At 45.8% G+C, this 25,764-nt stretch overlaps 1 protein-coding gene across 1 annotated transcript in view; it reads right to left on the minus strand.

The window, feature by feature from the left end:
- Window positions 1-25,764, minus strand: part of PAG1 (phosphoprotein membrane anchor with glycosphingolipid microdomains 1) — a 134,747-nt gene that overhangs the window by 12,429 nt on the left and 96,554 nt on the right. Inside the window, exons 4-6 of the mRNA XM_060116250.1 lie at window positions 8,254-8,459; window positions 6,551-6,602; window positions 2,794-2,890 (exon numbers count right to left, since the gene is read on the minus strand). Of these exons, the coding sequence (XP_059972233.1) occupies window positions 2,794-2,890; window positions 6,551-6,602; window positions 8,254-8,459 (355 nt within the window). The remainder of the gene's footprint in view (window positions 1-2,793; window positions 2,891-6,550; window positions 6,603-8,253; window positions 8,460-25,764) is intronic.

Below are 25,764 nucleotides of genomic sequence, written 5' to 3' on the forward strand. Positions count from 1 at the left end.
GCCATCCATTACATCTTTCCAATACAGTATTTAATAAATTGTCTTGGCTATCAGTTTGGGTCACAGTTATACAATATTTGTGGTTACTCCTGACGGGCTTCTTGTAGGCAGTGTCCAAAGTGACCAGAGGATGAAAGGGACACTGCATAGGGCCAAACTGTGGGAGGCTGGGCTCCAAAGCGGGGGGCATGTGTGGCAGCCACTCTCCCGGCCCTACTGGCCTCCTCTTGTGTGGGGGAAATACCTGGGAGCCATCCCCCTCCACAGGTCACTTTGTTTGACAGACAATGGAAACAATGGGGCAAAAATGTGCCCAAAGCAGTATCCCAAAGGGTCCGCCTACCCTGTGCCTCTTTAAAGCTCTTCCTTCCATCTTACTGGCTGCTGGTGCCAACATTTTTACCTCAAATTAGAAAATTCGTATTTGAAATTCTTAGATTGCTACAGAGATGTTACTGCATGGAGCCATTCAGTCATCCCTTTATCAAATGTTTTTTGAGTGCCTTCTAGGTGTCAGGGATGGTTGAAGTGCTGGGGATACATCATTCATCATTGAGGTCCAGTGAACCCTGACCTTTGGGTACTTACACTGCAGTGAGCCAGTTATTAAATTACTGTCTCTCCACTGTATGTTCTTTATATACTATATATTCTTTATATATATAAGTGTATGTATATAATATATGTTGTATAAAGTAAATATATACTTAAACATGTACTTGTACTGGTATATTCATATATATTTACTTTATACAATATATATATTCCTTATATATCATATATATTCTTTACATCTGTGTGTGTGGGTTTATGACTTAGTTTTTTTTTTTGATGTTGGGGGTAGGAGTTTATTAATTAATTAATTTATTTTTGGCTGTGTTGGGTCTCTGTTTCTGTGCGAGGGCTTTCTCTAGTTGCGGCGAGCAGGGGCCACTCTTCATCACGGTGCACGGGCCTCTCACTATCACGGCCTCTCTTGTTGCGGAGCACAGGCTCCAGACGTGCAGGCTCAGGAGTTGTGGCTCACGGGCCTAGTTGCTCCGCGGCATGTGGGATCCTCCCAGACCAGGGCTCGAACCCGTGTCCCCTGCATTAGCAGGCAGATTCTCAACCACTGTGCCACCAGGGAAGCCCTATACCTTACAGTTTTTAACCCACTTGTTTTTACTGACTAGACTGGGATTCTCTAAGACCCTGGAGTCCAGAACAGTGTCTAATGCATGGTTGACCCCACTATGTTTTTACATGAAAAACTAAATGAGTGGGGCTTCCCTGGTGGTGCAGTGGTTGAGAGTCCGCCTGCCGATGCAGGGGACACGGGTTCGTGCCCCGGTCCAGGAAGATCCCACATGCCGCGGAGCGGCTGGGCCCGTGAGCCATGGCCACTGAGCCTGCGCGTCTGGAGCCTGTGCTCTGCAAAGGGAGAGGCCACAACAGTGAGAGGCCCGCGTATCGCAAAAACAAACAAACAAACAAACAAACAAAAAACTAAATGAGTGTAAGAATAAATAAAGTGCCCACCTCTGATCCTGAAAAAAAAAAGACTACTTCTCTTTAGGGGGACTAGAAATAGTGTCCCTGAAGAGTATCTCAGGAAAATGATAATGGATCCCTTGTCGGAAGTTACCATCACTACCCACTGTGTTCTAAATACTTGATCATCAAGAAGGGGGTGAACTTTTGTCCTCTGGATTTAGATGTCTGTGTTACGGTGGACAGAGAATGGGCCCTGGAGTCTGAAGCCTTCGGTGTCAATCCTGACTGTCCCACAGTTTCCTTGTCCGTAAACGGAGGTAAGAGGAGGATTTGCTACACCAGGCGAAAGCGCTCTGTAAACTGGGGAGTGGAAATGTAGCTGTGACTTTTGTCAGCAAGCACATCCTGGGCGTGAAACAGGCAGCATGCAGAGTGGTCCTAAGGGTGTACCCAGGAGTCAGATCGAGGGTTCAAATGATAGATCCTCAGAGCACGGACCATAACATCTTAGGCAAGTTACTAACCTCTCTGTGCCAGACGGAATAATGCCCCCCCACCCCACCCAGGCATCCACTTCCTAATCCCTGGATTCTGTGAGTGTGTTTCATTCCACAGTAAGGGAGGAATTAAGGATACTGATGAACTATTAGCTGATCTTGAGATGGGGAGGAGCCTGGGGCATCCGGGTGGGCGCGGTGTAATTATGAGGGTCCTTATCAGTGAAAGATGGAGGCAGGAGAGTCGGAGAGAGACTTGAAGATGGAGGGAAGTCCAGGACCAAGGAATGCAGGAGGCTTCTAGCAGCGGAAGCAGGCAAGGAACTAGATTCTTCCCTAGAGCCTTGGGGAAGAAGCGCAGCCCTGTTGATACTTTGATTTTAGCCCCGGGAGACCCGGTTCAGACTCTGACCTCCAGAGCTCCAAGTTAGAAAACCTGTCTTCTTCTAAGGCACTAAGTCTGTGGTAATTTGTTGCAGCAGCAATGTTTCAGTTGCCTCATCTGTAAATTGTGAAGAGTAATAATCCCTACCTTACAGGGCAGTAATATTAGCCATAGTAATCTTACAGTTGCTAGCATAAATGGGTTAGCATAAATGAGTTAGTACACATACAAATCTTAGAACAATGGCACGCAGAAGCCAGTTCATAGATATTAACTTTTCATCCAACTGAGATTTTTTTGGCTAAAACTGGTAGTAATACAAAAGGTGAGCAAGAACAAACACATTTCCTAGTTTCTGAGCTACATTTTCTGAAACCTAGCCCTTTCTCGGGTGATGAGGCTTGCATGGAAAGCTGGTATTTCTGCAGAACTTACTGTCACCGTTGGTGAGTGCCCCGTTCTGTTCGCTGCTGGCAGGCGCGTCTGTGGCCAGGCTGGTAACTGAATGGCTGAACATCTCCTTGTCGGAAGGCTGCAAAAACAAAGGCACCAAAAGAATCAGACTGCGTGGCAGAGGGGAATATCCACGGCTTTTTTTTTTTTGCAGGGGGGTGTATTTTTAAAAATTAATTAATTATTTTTTTTTGCCATACCGCACAGCTTGTGGGATCTTAGTTCCCCAACCAGGGATTGAACCCTGGCCCACGGCAGTGAGAGTGCAGAGTCCTAACCATTGGACTGCCAGGGAATTCCCTCCATGGTTTCTTCTAAAAATTAAAACAACAACAACAAAACCCAAATCCACTGCTTAGATTTAAATTAAGCGAAACGAAATAAAATCGAGTTCCTCAGTTGCACTAGTCACATTTCAAGGGCTCAATGGCCACACGTGGATAGTGGTTATCCTATCAGTGCAGTTACAGAACACTTCCATCTTGGTGGAAGGTTCTATTGGACAGGGCCGTCCTAGGAATCTTCCGAGGCCGCCATCCACAGAGCTTCCCATCTGGTAATCACCAATAGGCTATGGTAGGTTGTGGGGTATCAGGTCCCTTAGCTCAAGGTGATGGGGACCAGAAGCCCCAGGGCTGATCAGAATCAGCTCCAGCAGAGAGAGGCCACATCCATCTCCCTGGATGCCGGAAACGTTCCCCTTTTTAAGGGTGTGTCATGCCGAGGAAAACATCACCATTGTCATCTGAAGGGCAAGGACTTAAATCTGATCAAAGATAATGTCACTGATGTCTGAGACGAGCAACCAGCCAAGTCTCTGCTTCAAGGTTCACCCAAACCATCATATGCTAAAAAGCAGGTTTGCAAACCTTTCTTATTCTCACAAACTCAGGACACTTGGAGGGAAGAATGGCATTGATTGTTTTCTCCTGGGCTGGCGTGGGTGGACAGTTCATGGCAGGATACGCCAGGCTGAGCTACAGCTATGACTAGCCTGAAGGTAAGGTGGTAGCTCACATATTTCTTGAAATATGCAGCTGGTCCCACGTAGCAGCTGAATCACTGCTGATATGATCTGTTCCCCCATCCCACTCATGGAATGCACAGCCTGCGGGACCCGGGAGGCCACACCGGACCATGTTCCAGGAGTCCACCTGGGAAGTTCTGCTGTAAATAGCGCCACAACCTTGGCTAACTGGCTTCACAAATTCTCTGACTTGGGAACCAAGTAATAATAACAGAGCAAATAGCTCATGCTGCGTCAAGATCCAAACGTGTACCGGGAGTCAGCTATTTCAATCCCACGCCGCCCATGAGTTGGGTCGTTGTGCTAGGTTGCAGGGCGGCTGCAGACACAGGTGCCCAGTCACAGAAATGACGTCACCCCTGGGCAGGAGTCAGCTGTGGGGGGAGGACGGCTCCCAGGTGGGCCCATAACAGCACAGTCAATCCGTCACAGCTGAATTATCATACTCTAGGCTCTCACCACCATTTCTTCTCTTAGCTTCTATGAGAAAACGGCTGCTGGAGCTCCAAACACAGAAGCCAGGAGGGAGCCTCCCTCTCACTGCAGCTTCAGATGCAGCCATGGGACAACCCCCCCCCCCGACCCACCGCTGGCCTTTTTCACCTTAGGATTTAAAGGCAGCTCCTCTGGGGCTGTGGAGCAATCGGTGTGTGTCGGGGTGTGTGTCAGAGCCGGGATCAGGGGTGGGGAAAGGCTGGCTGACTACAGGGACTTCTCAGGCCTGGGATGGAGACTGCAAGTTGTACAAAATTGAGAAGCTAGGATAGAAGCTTGTAAAGACAGCCATGTGATGTGTGTGTGCAAACATGCTCTAGCGTGCACTCCCTTGCTCACGCATTCATATGAGAGAAGCTATGGGGGGCTATTAATGAAGGACACTGCACATGGAGGGTCAGATCTCCCTTTTATCCGCCCGCCACTCTCTTCCCGTCTCACCCAGGGCTGCTGCTGGGCGTTAGCAGAAGAGCAGGAACCGAAAGTCTAGAGCAGAGGTTCTCACACCTGAGCAAACATCAGGATGACCCGGAGGGCTTTCTCCCAGCCTCCCACCCACCGCCCGAGTCTTCTAACAAACTCCAGGTGCTGCTGGTCCAGGCCATGCTTGAGAACCACTGCTCTAGACAGACAACAGGAGGGGAGGGTGATGGAGATGGAAGCCTCTCCCCCAGCCCCGCCTCTCCTGCCAACGGGCACCAAGGAGAGTGGGAAGGGGAAGAAAGCTGGGGCCTGGGGCCTGCACGTGGGAGAAGCCACAGTGGAGGCACCACCTCCTCTCCCACCTGCCCTCTGGGTGCCTGCACAGCGGCAAGCCAACAGAGGCGCTGGGGGCAGGTGAGAGGTGGGGACATAGACAACCAGAGACTGCAGTGAGGGTGACAACGGGGTTAAAAAGGAGGGGGTTGATGAGAAGCCCGGAAAGCAGTGGGGGTGTGTGTGTGTGTGAGCCGCCTGCATACAGAGATGAAAGGAAGGAACTCCCCAGGGGCTCCCAGGAGAGGAGGGCTGACCACTTCGCTGCCTGGCCTGGAAGAATCTCGCAATCATAGGGCAGGGTGCCCGGGATGCCTCCTGGGTGAGCTTGGAACCTGGCTGCCGGCTGCGTGTTTCATACCAGACCTCACGTGACATACGTCACTCATCCATCTTTCCTTTTTGCCCCTTCCTCCTCCAACCAGTTTACGCCTGATCTTAAGAAATTATGTCTGGGACAGGAAGCATCTTCACCATTTCAGCCTCGCGAATATGAAGGCGGCCCCATCCCCAGCTGTTGGAATTGCTCAGCCAGTTAAGAGCGTGGGCCTGAGGGGAGAGGATGAGGTGGGACCAGGATGCCCAGGCTGCTCCCTATCTGGGTGGACCCAAGAGGCCTGCGGGGCTCGATCGGGACCCTTTAGGACACAGAGCAAGAAAACCCAGCAAGGCCAGGCCACATCTGGGATGCTGGGGGTCCCAGCCTCCAATAAGCTTAATGATCAGCTGTTACAGGTTGAATTTTATCATCTCCAAATTCCTATACTGAAGTCCGAACTCTCAATACCTTAGACTTGACCTCATTTGGAAACAGGATCGTTGCAGATGAAACAGGTTAAGATGAGGTCATATCAGAGGCCTTAAAGAAGGGTAACTTGGACAGAGACACACACACATAGAGGGAAGGCGGTGTGAAGAGTCACACGGAGAACACGATGTAAGGGCAGAGATCTTCAAACCAAGCATCACTAAAGGCTGCCAACCGACCACGGGAAGCTAGGAGAGCGGCCCGTAGCAGATGCGCCCTCACAGCTCTCGGAAGGAACCAACCCTGCTGCTACCTTGATCTCGAATTTCTAGCCTCTAGAACTGTGACATGATGAATTTACTACTTAAGCCACTCAGTGTATGGTCCTTTGTTAGGACAGTTCTAGCCAACTAATACACCGGCTGGAGCCCAGCAGAGGCAAAACAGAAACATCCCTGCAGTAGGTTGGAAATATCTGAGGATCTTTCCAGCAGTGGTACAACTGCATCCATTTCAGAAGCTCTCCCAACAACCTGGCTAATTGCACAGGCCTCTAGCCACGGAGAATATAAACCTGCAGCAAGAGGACACAGCCCAGGCAGCCAGTTAACTCTGGCTGAATTGCTTCCCTGGGTTTCCTTCAGGTTGTAAGCTTGTAGGGACCTGCTCTAGAGAAGCGGCTGATGCTTTAAAGCTCGTGCACGCGTGCTCACCACATTCATCAGGTTCTCATGGTCTCCGCTGTGCTGTCTTGGCTTCTTTTCTCTGAAACAGAAAAGGAAACGTGGCTGTGACATCCAACGTGCCATCTAAAATCAAACATACACTCCTCTTTCCTATTCAACCTTTGATCAACATTGACATAATCTCTCTTCTCAAAACCAGGTTTAATTTGCCGAGGAAGCAGAAGCCGGACAATTCACTCTACCCTCCTCTGCAGGGAGCAGGGTCCGAGGGAGTCAAGTCCTAGCAAGGGGCTGGTCACCTCTCTGGACCTTTCTCCAGGAGTAGAAAATACAAGTTAACAAGAGGACTGGGGCAGTTTCCTGAGTAGAAACTGTTTATATCTAGAATACTGGAATGAGTTTTTGGTTTTTTGTTTTTTTAAGGAAATCAACAATTCTCATCTCTTCATCTTTCTTAAATTCAGTCTTTGCAAAGTCACATACTGCCATGGGATTGAGAAAATAAAGAAAATACAACTTTTGGCTTGTCGGGGAGGTTACATGCCCTCAGGATGAGTCATATGTACTTGCAGTCTATGGAAAAGTCCATCGAGTAAAAATAGAATTTATTTTTACTCGGGACAGGCTAAAGAAAGCCATCAGTACTAGAGGCTACCTTTCCCATAGATGTATAAGGCAACAGTGACACCTAGTGGGGGCATAAATAATTGCAAGGCAGGCCCTCCCAGGCCCAGGGGGACAAACACTCCTCTAGCTTTGCTTCTATTTCTTCATCTTTCTGGCCAGTTAGTCTCTCTCCCAGCCCTGGAGTCCTGGCTCCAAAACGGGCAGGGATTTGGAGGCTACTTGTGTTCAGGGAGTCTGGATTTTCCCCTCCTGACAGAGACTTTAGGGCACGAAGCCACATCCAGACTTTTAAATGACACTTGTCCAGTCTCTTCCAAGGTTATTGAGAAGAGTTTGGAAGAGGGCTGGCTGTCAGCTGGTCTGCACTGGTTCCCAGCAGCAGCCCTCACCAGAGAGCTGCATATGTTGTAACAATGTCTGAACACCTGGAAAATCACTCCTGGTTAGAAAGGACTTTGCTTCTCTCCCAGCAAAGATCTCCTTTTTTTCTTGGTGGAGGGGTGACACATCTTATTGTATATGAGGGAGACAAAGAGGGAGGAAGGGGGGAGGGGAAAGAGAGAGAGAGAGAAGTATAATTCTAAAATAAGACAAGATGGTTATTTCATACACAGAATGTTTCTCTTGTAGAAAAAAATGAATGTTTCTTAAGAAACTGCAGTTCTAGATAACAAATTCTTAACAAAATGACCCCCTGAAAGCTACAGAGCAGCAAAAATTCTCAGTAACTCTCAAATGGCAGCAAAAAGAGTATCTTTAATGCACATGATACTTAGATTTCCAAATGTCCACAGATGGCAAAAGACAATACACCTTTTGACAAGGGTGTGCTCATAAGAACAGCAAAAATTTCCTTCTGGGAAGTTTCATACATAAGGGCTCTTCCAGGTGCTCCCCAGGAAAATCAGATGTGGCTTTTCACTGAACTAATAAAAAGTGTCCTGGGCTCCTTTGCGGCACAGAAGTCAGTTCATCTAACATATGAGTTTCTGGGAACGTCTAGGCAGTGAGATGCCATTCATCACAGGCTTTTTATATAGAAAGTCTTCTGGGTCCAGGGAACATGGTACTTTAAGGCTCTAGTAGACATGCCCTGCTCTCACCTGTCACAACTGGAGCACAGAAAGATGAGGAAGGTGATGACGAAGAAGGTGGCCGCAGCTGCCAGGCTTCCCCACAGGGCGATCTGCATTTGTCCCCCACTCAGCAAGCTTCCCGCGGGTCCCATGGTGGGTGGGAAGTGGCCCAGGCGGCTGGATTTGGTCAGTCCTTCCAAGGTGGCGACATGCGGGCAGAGGGCTGCGTCCTCCTGCAGAGAGAACAACGCGTGTTTTGACAACTTCTCGCGTGAAACGCCAGAATCTGGGAGTAAGTTCCTGGTGGGGCGTGGGGTGAAGGGGGCGTTTGAGCAGAGCAGGGAGGTGTGTGTGCAGAATGCACTGGACTCGACTTGGAACTCCCTCTGGGCAAGGTCCCCTCTGTGGTCCGGGCCTTTGTTTTCTCACCCAAAATGCGAAGCAGGAGCGTGCAGTGCCTAGCGCAGTGTTTGAGGCAACGGATGTCTTGTTATTTGGATATGTTTGGAGATAGATTCTTAATGTCTTCAAATAAATTTAAGACTCCAAGTATTCCACAGCAAATGAATAAATGCTTATTTGGTTCCCCCCCCTTTTTTTTTTGCCAGAACAGTGTAAAGCATTTATTACTGCTTTCACAAAAATATAGTTTGCATCTTTCCCACCTGAATCCCCAACTCCCCAAACCTGCTTCTCTTCGAGAAGGTTTAAGATCAATACAATTAATGAAATAGATTGTCTTTACATTCACCTTCATAAACAGTTAACTGTTCTGAGTATGTGACTTTATTTTCAGGGCTGGCTTTCACTAAACTTGTAAGTACTCAATAAGTCCACTTTCAAAGGGATGGCTGAAAGTCTACGCTAAGAATGCATCACCGGCAGCGAATAAGACCTATTTATAAACAACTACAATTGAGTATAAAAGCTAGGACGTATTAGTACCCTGCATGTGCCTGGGACTCGAGTGCTTTCCTCATTTGATCACTGCCACCAGGCTGTGAAGAAGCACGGCTAATCCCCATTTTTCAGAGACACTAAGTTCCCCGACGGTGTCACCGCGCTCAGTGGCAGCGGAGGATATGAGACCAGCCAGCTCTGACTCCAGCGCCAGTGGTCTCAGCCCCTAGAGGGCGCTCCTTCTCACTGGGGGCTGCCGCTTCCCGGTCCAGTTATAGGGCTTCTAAATGAAAATGGCCAATGAGTTCTGAGAAATATTTTAAGACTTTTAGATTTTGAAAAACAGAGCGCTATATCAAATTAACGATGATCTCTCGTCAGAGATGCCTTGTTTAAAGAACATTTGCTTTGCTCAATTCTAGAACATTCTCACTTAAACAGCCTTTAACTTCATCTCAAGATTCATGAATAAAGTCAGCAAATAAATATTTTTGTCATGATAATTCATCAAAACTCAAAACATTTTTTTTTCTTGAAAAAGACGGTTGATGTTTGCATTTCCATTTGCTTCCGTAACAGACCTGGTACTCTATGTAGTCATCACTGAGCATCTACATCAAGCCAGCACCTGGGGAGCTACGGAGTCACTGTGGTTCAACGAGACCAGATTTTCTCTAGGTGAAACATTTCACATTTATTTCAATATTTAAAGGTGACAAATAATAAAAAGCTGGAGAAAAAGAAATTTTATCTACAAGCATGCAGAGAGATTTCTAGATGAAGTCGATTGCTTTCTATACGGCCTTGAACCAACATGAACACTTCTTAATGCTCTATAAATAAATACATTACAACTTCCTGGGTAATACAGAACTTCTTTCTTCCTGTGTTGGTTATATATTATACCTATAAACACTACATGCATACAGTAATGGATGGGCAAATTGCCTTTGCCTGTTTGCCCCTGGACAGCTATAACTGAGTGAAAATCACCAGCACTTCTCTTATGATTTGTTGAAACAATGAATAATTCACTTTTAAACTTAGACTACAAACTGGCGCCACAAGTTATTAAAATACATTCAAGCACATGAATGACGGGGACCTCTGAATATATAGGAAATAAATTTTTATATCCAGATCCAGGTTCATGCATAACACATTTTAGGAGGTAAAAACAAAAGATATCTGTTGTGCAGGAGTTTGTGTGTTCCTTCTTTCCTTCGCTCATTCATTCATACAGTGATTTAATCAATGTCTCTTTAAAAGTTCCCAGTTCTTAGAAAATAGTTTGCTGAGTGAATTATTCAAAAGGTACATATATATCCAGCAGGCCCCTCTCTCCATCTCTGGTACACGTTTCTCTTTCCTCTTTCTCTCTTTCTCAACAGGGGGAGGCGATAGAATATAATGAATTATGTGGTGCTCCACCTAGCAGAACAGTGTGGGGAGAAAAAGGGTGAAAGCAGATTATTACCAGCTACTGAATAAAGGATGTAACTCAGAGAAAATGTGTCAAAACTCCTGGATCACTCCTCCTTCAACCAGAATTTGCAGAAAAGCTACTGACAGAAATGCTTTTTTACAAAAGTTCTCATCGTGGACAAAAAAAAATCTCACAGTGAAAAGCAAGATCATCATCTGGTACTGTTTCTGAGTCAGATTATCAATACATTGTACCCCTAAGGACAAGGGCTCCAATTGCGTGGGCAGCTTCCACCTCTCAGAAACCTCTGTGTGCAACTCGACCAGGAGCCACACAGGTCACAGCTGTGGTGGCAGTGCAGCAGGAGCACCTACCCTTGCAGGGGCCAGGGGTCTACACACACATGACCTTCCTCCCAATGGGATTGTTCCAGTTTTAGAGAAGGTCTGCACCACTGGTACTCTCCTCTCCTGGTCTCTTTCTCTTTTTGGTCTCCTGTTTCCATAATTCTCCTGCCCATTTCTTCTCTGGTCATCTCCTTCTTAAATTTTAGTGGCTTATTTACTATTGAGATGTGGCTGCCTCCCCCCACCAACCCAGTGTGTGTAGATGGACTGTCCCCACCATGTGTGTAGACGGACTACCACTCCCGTATGTGTTTTGATGAACTGCGCCCCCCAGTGTGTGTAAATGGCCTACTTCCCCCTCTTTCCCCACTGTGTGTGTAGATAGACCACCCCCTTCCCCCCCCTTTGTGTAGATGGACTACTCCCTCCCCCCATCGTGTATGTAGGTTACCTCCTCACCGTGTGTAGACGGACTGCCCCTCCCCCGTGTGTGTAGATGTACACGTATGACTTCCACATTCCTCCCTCTTGGTGGCGATGAGAGTGGAAGCCCTGTGTGGATGGTCCAGGGCTTTCCAAGAAGTGGAATGGACTTTCCCCCCAAGGCTGGACCCTCCTGCACTGGTTTCACTGAACTTAAATGCTGTACTATGGGTTCTTTCGTGGAGTTCATTTTGAGCAGGGCGGGGCATCGGTGTCCTTCCCTGAGACTCAAGGCTTCTCTCAGGATTCGTGACAGAGAAAGAGAATGAGGACAGCGAGGCACAGGGTCCGGGAAGTAAGAAGTCACCCTGCAGAGGAAGGGCCCCCGAAGGAGCGAGGGTTTTCTATATCATACCCTGTGCGCCTTTACCAACCAGGTCCCCGTGGAAAAGATAATCCAAGGCTGCGTAGTCCCTGATGTTGCTACTGGCCTTGGACCCAGCTAATTTTCTGCTAATTCTTATATCAAGTAAGATGCTTCCTGAGCATCCAGAATCAATCCGCACCAGCAGAAATACATGAACAATTTGGGGCGATCCCTCACGATTTTTTCAAGGAGATATTTAAGCCTATTTCTCTCCATCCTGTTCCTACCTGTCTCAATAAAATTGCATTCAGTGATAGAATACTGTTTCTTCAAAGTTAAAAAATATCCCATTGTCAGACCACATGTGTAAATACTCTATGAGTTATTCAACATAGAGCAAAGGATGACCATTCACCGTACCTCAACAAACATTTATTACAGCACCTGAATGCCCCACTAAGATGTGTTGCAAAAGATCATAATACTGATGAAATAGCAGATTTAGTTTAATAGTTGTACATCATTTTTTTTTGTTTTAGAATAGGCTTCACCATTGGCTGCACTGACGTACAATCATGACCAGTGACTGTAATTTTTTTTTTTTTTTTTTTGCAGTACGCGGGCCTCTCACTGTTGTGGCCTCTCCCGTTGCGGAGCACAGGCTCCAGACGCGCAGGCTCAGCGGCCATGGCTCACGGACCCAGCCGCTCTGCAGCATGTGGGATCTTCCCGGACCGGGGCACGAACCCGTGTCCCCTGCATCAGCAGGCAGACTCTCAACCACTGCGCCACCAGGGAAGCCGCAGTGACTGTAATTTAATGCATGATATTGACAAGAGGCAGTGGCATTTCGCCCACCCCGCAATTTTATATCACTTCAGACTACTGTGGGAAATTGTCATTTGGCCCTGAGAAAGGTCGATGCCTGAGTTTATAGGACTGATTTTGGGGATTCTGTTAGAAGTAGGGCTGGATAACTATTTTGGACTAAAAGCTCCATAATCACTCATACTTTTGTATCCATTCCTTTCATGATTTTAATCAATAAGTGATTCAATCTTGAGAAAAACCGAGGGTCTTTTACTTTAAAAGCAGATGCCATTTTTAACCACAAGGGGGCAGTCTAATTCTATTCTCAGCCCTAATCAGCAGGCTCCTCCAGGACAGACCTGTTATTCTTGCCGTTGGTGCCTCTGCTGAGCCTTTTAACTGTCTTCATTAGCCTGGACTATCCGCCACCCCAATCAATTCCAACAAAAAAGAAAGCAAAAACCGGATGAAATGAATGAAAGTTGCAGCCCAACTACCAGCTACTTATTTCTTTAGCCAAACACATTTAACAGGTAGGTGCCCTGATCGCCGCAAATTCTGTATAATTTGGTAGAGCCGGGATGGCCGGTGAGATGAGCTATAGAAGCAGACACTCAGTTCCTCTGAAGCCGGTTGAGGTCAGTAATGATGGTCATTACCATCTTACAGCTGTCCTAGTTGACTCATAATTAAGCGTGTTGGAAACCACATCCACATGATTCCTCACCAACGGCCGAAATACGGAGGTCAAGGACCCATCGCCATGGGAACGCCTCCTTCCTGGGTCATCACCAGGTGTGGGAACCAGGTGTGGGACCATGAGGTAAAATGACACTTTACGAGCAAAGTGTCCTGTGAAGCACGTGGGCAGATGCACAGGCTATGGAAGCATGAACCTCTCCACTGAAGGCTCCGGTCTCCTGAAAGAGTTTTAAGCTCAAGTATTCAAATTCGGGTCAATTTCTTTTCGGACCAAAGGGGCTCTGCTATAGGTAAGCTTTGTACACTGAACTCTGTGTGAGAGTCAAGCGGGTCTGCTGTAAACACGGAGCCACGTCCGTGAATGACTACTGTCCACCGGGGCTCTGCTAAGGCCCAAGGGTCTCTGCCATATCAGTTGTTACAAAGATATCCCCATTTCTCTCTTTCCCTGAGTCGGGGGGAAACACACCCAAAGAGGAGAAGGTGGTAAAGGACTCCGAGGTAAGATTTTCTTTATGGTTTCCCGAATCATTTTATTTACATCACTATGGAGCAGTATCTTTTTTTTTTTTTTTTTTTTTTTTTTTGCGGTACGCGGGCCTCTCACTGTTGTGGCCTCTCCCGTTGCGGAGCACAGGCTCCGGACGCGCAGGCTCAGTGGCCATGGCTCACGGGCCCAGCCGCTCCGCGGCACGTGGGATCCTCCCGGACCGGGGGCACGAACCCGTGTCCCCTGCATCGGCAGGTGGACTCTCAACCACTGCGCCACCAGGGAAGCCCTGGAGCAGTATCTTGACATTTCTTCCTGCAGCAGCTTGAAGCACGAGAGGAAGGAACCTGGGAAGCCTTGACATCACCGAACTGGCCCCGCTGCCATCGAGGCTTGCTGCTGCTGTGGAAAGAGCCACACATTCATCCCGAGAGCCGGTTATAAATCCTTTAGGCCATCTGTCAGCGTAACCTGATTTCTTCTTGTGCATATTAAACCTGTTGATCCCCATGGGAAATGGGAAATCTGACCCTTTGGGAGCATGTGTGTGGCTGTCACTTGTCTTCAAAAATACGTTAAACTTACATTACAGAAGTAATATAGTTTATTGCTTATCAAAGCTCTGCCGCCGTTTTGGTTTTTGCCTTCAGAAAAGCCAAAAGGCGAGTGACTTTGGTGGGTAAGGAATGCCTTCTAAGGTTGTTCCTCCTATCCTGACTTGAAAACCAATTCCCAAGGTTCATTTTTTATTTTTAATGGTAAATCTCATGAGAGAACAGGAGAGGGGTCGGGGGGAGAGAGAGAGAGAGAGAGGGAGAAAATGATTCTGACAGACATGGGTGAGGAATCCAGGTAAAGGGTCTTCAATTTGCGTAAGCAAGTCTTAATGGGCTGTTTCACAAAGTGTGCAGTTTGAACTTTAAGCTCTATTTCTTCCTGCCTTGCATGTTTGCTCATCTGATCTGAATGAAAAGTTCCTTGAGGGCAGGGATATATCCATCTTGTATCCCACCACATTCTCAGCATCTCCATGAGCTGGCAAATAGGAGACAGTCAAGTAATTTTTACTGAATACATGTTTCTGCAAAAGGAGGATTCCCAAGCTGACTCTCAAAATGCAAGTTTAATGAATAATTTATTAGGTAAGGGAGAGAAGGAGAATAAAAGAGAAGAGCACGTCAGGCAAACAATTAAAAATTAAGCCGAGTATGTCTTAAGGCAAAACCTTAGCTCTGGAACAAACACAGCCACCTGCCTTTTTTTTTTTTTTTTTTTTTTTTGGCGGTACGCGGGCCTCTCCCGCCGCGGAGCACAGACTGCGGACGCGCAGGCCCAGCGGCCATGGCTCACAGGCCTAGCTGCTCCGCGGCACGGGGGATCCTCCCGGACCGGGGCATGAACCCGCGCCTCCTGCATCAGCAGGCAGACTCTCAACCACTGCGCCACCAGGGAAGCCCCCACCTGCCTTTTTTGTACTGTCATCAAAGCAGCCTGAGGTCTCTTGAAAAAGGTCCCAGCACTGGAATTACTTGCTTCTCTGTACGTGAATCCTCACCACCCTTACCAGGTCTCCACACTGGCGATCTCAATGTGTCCCCAAGCTTGGCGTTCCTCTGGCCCCTTCTCAGCGATGACACGTCACGCCTTCCTCCTCTCCTGGGAATCTGATACACACCTCTCTCTTTCCTCCCTCACAGCCCTGGGTCTTACGTTTCTCAAAAGAAAGGGGAGCCTTAACTATTCTTGGCCGTCTTCACACATTTTCATCTGATGGAAGCCTAACCATCCCTCAGGTCTCAGCTTAAATGTCACTTCCTTGGAGCAGCTTTTCTGATGCTGTTTCCCCCTCCCCAGTTTAGTTTAGGCCCCTGCCTTTTTTTTTTTTTTTTTTTTTTTTTTTTTGTGATACGCAGGCCTCTCACTGTTGTGGCCTCTCCCGTTGCGGAGCACAGGCTCCGGATGTGCAGGGTCAGCGGCCATGGCTCACGGGCCCAGCCGCTCCGCGGCATGCGGGATCTTCCCGGACTGGGGCCCAAACCCGTGTCCCCTGCATCAGCAGGTGGACTTTCAACCACTGCGCCACCAGGGAAGCCCCCCCCCCGCCTTTTTTTTACAAGCTTTTCCCTTCATAGCATCACTCAAGAGTAGAGTGATGAAGCCCTTTGTATGTCTCTTCCACTGGTCCAAGCTCCAAGAGGGAGGCTGTGGAGAGACGTATCTTATTCGCAGCTGTAGTCCTAGTGTGTGGCACACAGTAGGCACTTAATACATAAGTTGAATGAATTAACAATGAGTAAATAATTCCGAGGATCCAAGAGGAGGTGGATACTGACTTGGCCTTTAGAGACGGTAAGAATTAGAAGAAGAAATTCTTTTTCTCAGTCTTCTCAAACAAGGCTGAAATGTCTCGGGGACGTGAGGGGTTCCGGAAGCTGGCTTGCCTGCTCGACTAGCTGGTGGGGAAATCTCCATGGTGCTGCCTCCATCCTACACGTGACCGACTGGCCTCTCCCCACGTTCCCCTCAGGGTCCTGAAGGGGCCCAGTGTATATCAGTTTCGACTCATAGGCTTGAAATAAAAAAAAACACGGCCATCCCCACCATGTTCATAACCCCCAGGTGTCCGCCCATCTGGGACAAGAGCAGACAGGTGAGGACATGGGAGCCTCGCCATCTTTCGGGCAGGCTCAACTTCACGCGGTCGTGACTTGTTTCCGGCACCAGAGAGAGAAGAACACTCACTCTCCTCCGATTCGCCCGCTGCTCACTCCCAGCCACGTCATCATGGGTCTCCCTTCCAAGGGAACTAGAGCACTTTGCAGCCCCGGCACCATCTTCTTCGTTGGAGTCCGGTGGGGATAAGGTGTTTACACACAGGCCAGCTTACTGAGATGGGACTTTTATTTATTTGTATTTTAAAAATGTATTTTCTTGAAGTATAGTTGATTTACAGTGTTGTGTTAATTTCTACTGTACAGCAAAGTGATTCAGTTATACATATATATACATTCTTTTTCATATTCTTTTCCATTGTGGTTTATCACCAGATACTGAATATAGTTCCCTGTGCTCTACAGTAGGACCTTGTTGTTTTTCCATTCTATATGTAATAGTTTGTATCTGCTAACCCCAAACTCCCCCACCCCCTCCCCCTTGGCAACCACAAGTCTGTTCTCTATGTGAGGTCCTGCTTTGCCTGTTTTTATTTGGCTTCTGACGCACGGGTGATTGAGACACTTTTAAAAAAAATAGTAGTAAAAGACTTAACCAAAAAAACAAAACAAAACAAAACAATCCCCAAAACCCTTCAGTGTCTTTGCTGAGAGGTTCAGAAATTTACTATGTGACATAAATGCCTCTCAAATCCTCCACACACGGACCATGATATTTAAAAGATCAGATTCATTTTAACACTTGAACTGTGGTTGGACACTAATTACAAATGCTCCAGTATCTGTCACATCCCAATTAGCTTTTACCAAGCCCTCACCTAACAATGCTACCTCATGGAGACTGTACATCCAAGGATGCTTATTCTGGGAAAAGGAAACCTTCAGGATGGAAGAAGCGGAATTTCAGAGCTAGACAGCAATTTAAGCCACATCCCAGAGTAGTCCCAGTTCATAGTACTGGTTTCATTGTGAGTTAGATCAGCCACACCTTCTGATGTACCCGGATGTAAGGACTCTGAGGTAAGAGTTCACATTCTACCCAGACACTAGCAAGAAGGTAGTGCGACTTATTACCCAGTGTCCAACACATCAAGGCCATCTTTAATTCTCATCTTTCCTACATTTAAAAAACATTAAGAATTCTTTACATTATAAAACTGGCCGACAAAATGCTTTTCATTGACTTCTAGAAAGCAAAATCTTCAAAAACCATCCCTGCGAGTTACTTGCCGGTGTTCCCAGAAACTACTTAGGGAGACAGAGTGACAGCTTGATTACAGTGAGTCAGAATTTGTGTTTGAAAACGTAGGTACTCGGGGCTCACCCTCAAGGCTTTCTGCCAGGAGGGTGGGGGCAGCAGATGACTCAAGGAGTGTGACTCCCAAGCTCCTTCTAGAGGAAGCGACAGGGCCACGGACCTTGTAGGGCAGAGCTCCTCCAGAGGTGGTGCTGGAGCAGAAGCCTCACCATCCGGGAACTTGTTAAAAATGCAGAATTCTCATGTACCAAAATGTTCATAGCAGCCCTACTTACAATAGCCCGGAGATGGAAACAACCTAAGTGTCCATCATCGGATGAATGGATAAAGAAGATGTGGCACATATATACAATGGAATATTACTCAGCCATAAAAAGAAACGAAATTGAGCTATTTGTAATGAGGTGGATGGGCCTAGAGTCTGTCATACAGAGTGAAGTAAGTCAGAAAGAGAAAGACAAATACTGTATGCTGACGCATATATATGGAATTTAAGAAAAAAAATGTCATGAAGAACATAGGGGTAAGACAGGAATAAAGACACAGACCTACTAGAGAATGGACTTGAGGATATGGGGAGGGGGAAGGGTAAGCTGTGACAAAGTGAAAGAGCGGCATGGACATATATACACTACCAAACGTAAGGTAGATAGCTAGTGGGAAGCAGCCGCAGAGCACAGGGAGATCAGCTCGGTGCTTTGTGACCGCCTGGAGGGGTGGGATAGGGAGGGTGGGAGGGAGACGCAAAAGGGAGGGCATATGGGAACATATGTATATGTATAACTGATTAAATTTGTTATAAAGAAAAAACATAAAATAAAATAAAAACACAGATTCAAGGGAAAAAATGCAGAATTCTGGGCCTTATATTTGCATTCTTTTTTTCATATTCTTTGGCATTCTGGTTTATCATAGGATATTGACTATAGCTCTCTGTGCTCTACAGTAGGACCTCGTTGTTTATCCATCCTATATATAATAGTTTACATCTGCTAATCCCAACCTCCCACTCCATCCCTCCCTCAACCCCCTTCCCCTTGGTAACCACCAGTCTGTTCTCTATGTTCCTGTGAATCCTGCATTTCTATTCGGCCCTCACGGGAGGTCTAGGCTGCTGGTCTGAGGGCCATGTATGAATAATACTAGTGTAGATGTTCATCTTCCTTCAACTAGGGTTGAAGGGTCCTTGAGCCAGATCCCTGGGGCTGCAACTTGGCCTTCATCTTCCTTAAAGTTAGGTGAGATGAGGTCAGAGCTCCTGTGTCCTCGGAGCCTTCTTGATTCCCATAGAAGCACACAAATAAAAGGCTGCCCTTTACAGAGTCTAATGAGACAAGTCACTGGTGTGTGGAGGCACAGACCCAGCTTCTGCTCCATTCCTTCCCACGACATTGCTTTGTGGCCTGGAATGAGCCCAAACCTCCTGTGCCTCAGTTTATCCTTCTGAAAATTGAGGTCATTTATAAAGTTTCTTTCCAGCTCTGAGATTCTATTATAAAAGTAGCCAGTGATTCCTAAGTTCTACAACCCAAATCCAGAACTTTCCACACAAAGGGAAGTATTGACCCAGCAAGAACCGGAAATTCTCAGTGTGATCAATAGTTTCAACTCCCCAGGAAACACAGTCTTAATAATTCATGGGAAAACCTGATAAGGCCCTACCAGTCACACGGATGTCAGGAGGGGACACCATGGGCGGTCCTTATGGTCAGGGTCCAGCGCCGGAGGTCAATCCCGACACCCCCAGAACATCAACAGCACATCTGGCAGAGACACCAGGCACAATGGCTGCAGAGCAGACAATGAGTCTCTTCTCATTCACGTGTAGTTGATATATGTACACATTTACGATTCATATTTATAAAAGCCTTTCAACAAAGTGTGAAGATCAAACCAAAGTATGCAGATGGGTGTGCACAGGTAACTTAGAGAGAAGATGTGGCTGCTGGAAGCTTCTGAGGCTTTTTAAAGGCATATGCCCCAACTTAGGAAAATCTTACAAAGACAGCAAGTCTGAAAGGGATCCATCTAATTTCCAATCTCAATACTTGACAAGCCTGAGGAGATTCCAACTGTGACAGAACATTCTGGAGACTTTCTCTGTCTTTATTATTAAAGATGCTCAGCTCTTTGGGGGTGGCTTCATTCGTTACTTGACTAATACCTCCAAGGTTTCTTACTCTTTGACACTAAGGCACAAACTGTATTTTACTCTTTGACACTCAGTAATTCACTGAACAAATAATTGCTAAATACCTACTCTGTGCCAAGGACTGTTTCATCTTCTAATCACACCTTGAATATGAGATGACACTGGTCTGCTGCAATTCAGTTGCAAAATTCAACTGGCAAGAGGTGAAAAATCTTTAGAATTAAGTTCCTAATACAGAGATATATTTTGATCACAGATGAAAAACAATTTATTGTTGAATTCCAAGCATGGGAAGTCAGGGGAAAAAAAAACCAGAAGTCCTTTCATTTCCACCATATTGCATAAGAAACAACATCTAGCCACAATAATTGTAGCATGATTCTGTTCAGCTTGACAGCAGAGGTGCCGTGGCATTGACGCAGCTGCAGTGCCCTTGGACTGATGTTGTTTCAAGCTGAGAACTGTCCTTATTGTGTCTGGTGGATTCCAAAGGCAGCCTTTGCATGAGTACGGGGTGGACAGGACCACCACCAGGGACCCACGCACCCACCCATCACAGTCAGGGTCAGCCAACTTCTGAGGATGGATCAGATTTCAAGGACCTGGGAGGGTACCTGTAGAGAGTACCCCCCTGTCCCCCCACCCCCTAATGGAAGAAAACTGCTTTCACTTTACAGTTAAAGCAAAGCTTAAAAAAACATTCATGCAAGAAGTGGCACAAGCATTTAAAATCCCATTAAGGCATACATGACAGAACAGAGCAAGTCACCTAGTGAGGAAAAGGGAGGGAAGGAGAAGGTGAGAGGGCTGAGGCCAGAGCGCAGACACCCTGTGCGGGGAGGGAGGCAAGGGGAACAGACTTGGAGGACTTTTCTGGTAATTTTTTTCTGCTTTACCACTTTGTTTACAGCTGGCTTTACTCCATGGGGTACTTTGGGAGTTTAAGAATGACATGTGTATGTACATGTCTACGTACTTCAGCACATTTATTTTCTTCTTCTCCTTTGACCACTTTAGGGAAGATAACACTCTGTTGACAGAGATGGGGAGATGGGTATAACAGAATGGCAACCCTTGTGGAGACTCTGTTCTTACAAGGTGTGACATGACTAAACATGAAACTCAACAATCAGAACCTGTCACATTCTTTGTAAGAGGTCTGTGTTCATTACAATGGCCACTAATATCATGGACAGCCAAAAACACTTTGAACTAGATACAGAAGGCAATATGGAGTATTTAAGATGTGGTAAGAAGACGTGGTGTACATACATGTATATATATTATATATACACACACAATGAAATATTACTTAGTCATAAAAAAGAATTAAATATTGCCATCTGCAGCAACATGGATGGACCCAGAGAATATCATACCAAGTGAAGTAAGTCAGACAGAGAAAGACAAATATTATATAATACCTTTTATACGCAGAATCAAAAAATAATGCAAATGAATCTATATACAGAACAGAAACAGACCCACAGACATAGAAAACAAACTTACGGTTACCAAAGGGGAAAGCAGGAGCTGGGGAGAGGGATGAATGAGCAGTTTGGGATTAACAGATACACACCACTATATGTAAAATAGATAAGCAGCAAGGATTTACTGTATAGCAGAGAGAAGCAGAAAATAATCTGAAAAAATATATATATAACTGAATCCCTTTGCTGTACACTTGAAACTAACACAATACTGTAAACCAACTATATTTAAATTTTTAAAAGTTGTTTCAAAAAATAAAGGCAGAATATGACTTAGTCATAAAAAGAAATGAAACTGAGTTATTTGTACTGAGGTGGATGGACCTAGAGTCTGTCATACAGAGTGAAGTAAGTCAGAAAGAGAAAAACAAATACTGTATATGGAATCTAAAAAAAAAAAAAAAGGTTCTGATGAACCTAAGGGCAGGACAGGAATAAAGACACAGATGTAGAGAATGGACTTGAGGACATGGGGAGGGGGAAGGGTAAGCTGGGACGCAGTGAGAGAGTGGCATGGACATATATACGCTACCAAACGTAAAATAGATAGCTAGTGGGAAGCAGCCGCATAGCACAGGGAGATCACCTTGGTGCTTTGTGACCACCTAGAGGGGTGGGATAGGGAGGGTGGGAGGGAGATGCAAGAGGGAGGGGTTATGGGGATATATGTATACATATAGCTGATTCACTTTGTTATACAGCAGAAACTAACACAACATTGTAAAGCAATTATACTCCAATAAAGATGTTAAAAAATTAAAAAAAATAAAGGCAATATGGAATAAACTGTAGGGTCTTGAGTAGAGACATGACAGGATAGAAGAGTATCTCATTTTTGAGCAGAATATTTTCTCAACTTCAGTGGATGTGTTTTTTTTTTTTTTTTTTTTTTTTTGCGGTACACGGGCCTCTCACTGTTGTGGCCTCTCCCGTTGCGGAGCACAGGCTCCGGACGCGCAGGCTCAGTGGCCATGGCTCACGGGCCCAGCCGCTCCGCGGCATGTGGGATCCTCCCGGACCGGGGCACGAACCCGTGTCCCCTGCATCGGCAGGCGGGCTCTCAACCACTGCGCCACCAGGGAAGCCCTGGATGAGTGTTTTGACTGTGGCCCTACCGAATAACTAGCCTTGACTAGTATCAAAGGGCGCGGCCTCCAGGCCCCTCCATCTATCAGTCCCATTGGTTTCATTTGGCTTCCTTCCCAGGCCACGTGAGAGCATCAGCCATTGCAGAGATGCCCCCCCAAACCCCCTCAGTCCTGCTCACAACCCGTTGGGCACTTGTTACACTGCTGATGCCCAGGCCTGACCCTCAGATATTCTGACATAATAGAGTTGGAGTGGAGCCCAAGAATCTGTATTTTTAACATGTGTCCTAAGTGATCCTAACGTAAGTAGTTTCGCTGAAAACCCCAGGCTCTGAATTTGTTACGAGTCCTACAGGAATCCCGGTGAGGTGGAAGTTACTCATCTTAAAGTCTTTAGAGGATCAGAATTACTCAGAACTGACATACCATTTGGCCGGGGGAATCACTGTAGCAGGAATTAGGAAAGTGTGAGAGGAAATGTCTGTGTAAACGTGGTTCCTACAAGCTGTATCATTTCCATTGGTTCATCCTATGAAAGGAAAAATCTAATCCCATGTTGAGTCCCAGGGGGCAGGGGTAGTGAAACTCCGGGGAAATCCACTGGGAGATCTCTGCAGGGCATTTCTTCCCTTACAATGCCACATAGCTAATGTGATTATAAGACCTAATGAACTGAGACTAATGCAGTTTTGAAAATCTTCATAGCTAATGAAAAATCACATCTTCTCCCTCAAGATTTCCCATTTTTTTCTGTTTGTAAATCATGAATGAAACGAAGTCATGGGTGAAGGCTGTGTTTATGAAGTCTTTATAATTTGGAGAGTTTGGTATTTTGAATGTCACAGTGGTTTCCAAGTGGAAGGGTCACATTTGGAATTTACATTATATGCCACAGTATTAAGAACTTTTTGGAGAGACCTAGAATATGTATTTATAACACTGATATTTAAATTAGAGTCTTTCCCCCCTGCTGAGTTCAAAGCATTTTGTATGTCAGGTCAGGTTGTCAAGGTAGCCACTCTGCCCCAATTTCCTTTTTTTTTTGGAAAGTAGAGAGCAAGAAAATGAGAGCTAATATCAGGATATGGCTTTGACACCCCCCGACTCAACACTTCTCTATCCTATGCCTTCACCCCTTTTGCGGAAAGAACACTTCAAAGGCATGAAATTGAGATAGGACAATGGTCTGTGGTGAAGTGGCATATTTGGGGAGGCACATCTTAGAGGCATGCTGTGGTAAATTCAGGAAAAGGTGCCAGCCACCTCTACCTGACTACCCAGGTTACTCAATTTTTTAAAAAATAATTAATTAATTAATCAATTAATTAATTAATTTTTGGCTGTGTTGGGTCTTCGTTTCTGTGCGAGGGCTTTCTCTAGTTGGGGCAAGCGGGGGCCACTCTTCATCGCGGTGCACAGGCCTCTCAGTATTGCGGCCTCTCTTGTTGTGGAGCACAGGCTCCAGTCGTGCAGGCTCAGTAGTTGTGGCTCACAGGTCCAGCCGATCCGCGGCATGTGGGATCTTCCCGGACCAGGGCTCGAATCCGTGTCCCCTGCACTGGCAGGCAGACTCTCAACCACTGCACCACCCGGGAAGCCCCAAGTTACTCAATTTTAACTTTCACTTGTTAATAAAAGAAACACAGGTATTTATGGAGTATAATGTAAATCTAGTAAGAACTTAAAAAAAGGAATATGGGAACTCAAAGAAATTTTGCACATGGAATCAAAAATTTGAGTTCACTCTTCTCTGCCACTGAGACTTTGAGAGGCTCTGGTTGTGCTAAGAGCATAAACTAGAGCATATGAGTGATACCTCCTAGAGGTGTGGGGTAGGCACTGCATAGCCGTCATAGCAGCTCTGTAGATGCACACTATGAAAGTAGCACAGTGGAATTTGATCCTGAGAAGGTCACTGTTGAATTATTTCTCATGCCTCTATTACATGAAAACTTCAAGAAAAATATACTTACAAAATGGAACAAGAAGGTGTGTTTTCAGGACAAAAAAACTCATTTAGAAAAATCAGAGTAGTCACTGACACCTAGTTATTGCTATTCAGTTATTGCTGAATTTAGTTATTTAGTTATTGCTATTATATATTGCTATATAAATCAGTATTATCATTTTAATTTATTGGATTAGATAATCTAAGCCAAGTGGCTTCACTCCAGTTTTTTTTGTAAGCAATTATTTCTAATGGTTATGTGATTTCTCAACACTAATACATTATTATATTTTAAATTTAAGAGAAAGAGTCAGTCTTTTTTACATTACTTTTTTTAAAGCCTTTCTCCAAACCCTTTGAAATCCTACTCTATTTTACTTCCTAATGCATTGCCATATTATAATATATCAGGGACAAGCAAATTTTAGGTACAACTGGTCCACCAGCAGTCACTGATGTGCTGTGTTTCATCTTACTAAGAACATGATTAAGAACAATCTTAGATGTCCTGCAACATTCACTAATTTACCACAAGTCTCTGATTCTGTAGCCAGGATCCATCTAAGTCACCAAGGGGTAGGATTTCAGCATAGTCCCCAAACTAGTATTGATTATACTCTCCCAGACTGTGTCATAGTACTACCATTGTAAGATCAGACACGGTAGGGAGAGGCTGAAAAATCAAATTCCAATCTTTCACGTTATTAACCAAGTTGTAACCTGATGCCATTTCCCCTAATTTATTATTGGATATGGCTTTTTTTTTTTTTTTTTTTTTTTTTTTTTGGTGGTACGCGGGCTTCTCACTGCTGTGGCCTCTCCCGTTGTGGAGCACAGGCTCTGGATGCGCAGGCTCAGCGGCCATGGCGCACGGACCCAGCTGCTCCGCGGCATGTGGGATCTTCCCAAACCGGGGCACGAACCCGTGTCCCCTGCATCGGCAGGCGGACTCTCAACCACTGCGCTATCCAGGGAAGCCCTGGATATGGCTTTTTGATGAATTGAAGGATACCCTCTTGTCAATGTTCACTGGAATACGAATATCCTCCATATTGTAGCTGACACTATTCTATTGTCATGAGCTGTGGGGGGTAGACTGGATAGCAGCTGAACCCACTGACTAATTAATGTCATAAAAAGGTAGCTATTATAAAATATTAACATAAGGAACTCTCATGATTTATTTTTCTGTATTTTTTGGTAAAACTATTAATGACATTGTTCTATTGTGTAGTGCATAAAGCTTTTTGTGATAAACTCAGAGATTTTAGTGCTTGGAAGGTGGTTTTTTTTTTTATCCTGATAAGTTAGTTTGCTCTTTTCTTTTTATAGTGACTAAACTATACATACAAAAATCGTACTTCCTTTTCTCTGGCTGGAAGCTGAACGCTGTAATTATCCTTCAATTATAGCAATTACCTTAGTCTAGCTGTTTCTTCCCTCTCTCTACACCAACCCCAATTAC

The sequence above is a fragment of the Mesoplodon densirostris genome, chromosome 13 (assembly GCF_025265405.1).
Source record: "Mesoplodon densirostris isolate mMesDen1 chromosome 13, mMesDen1 primary haplotype, whole genome shotgun sequence".
NCBI lineage: Eukaryota > Metazoa > Chordata > Mammalia > Artiodactyla > Ziphiidae > Mesoplodon > Mesoplodon densirostris.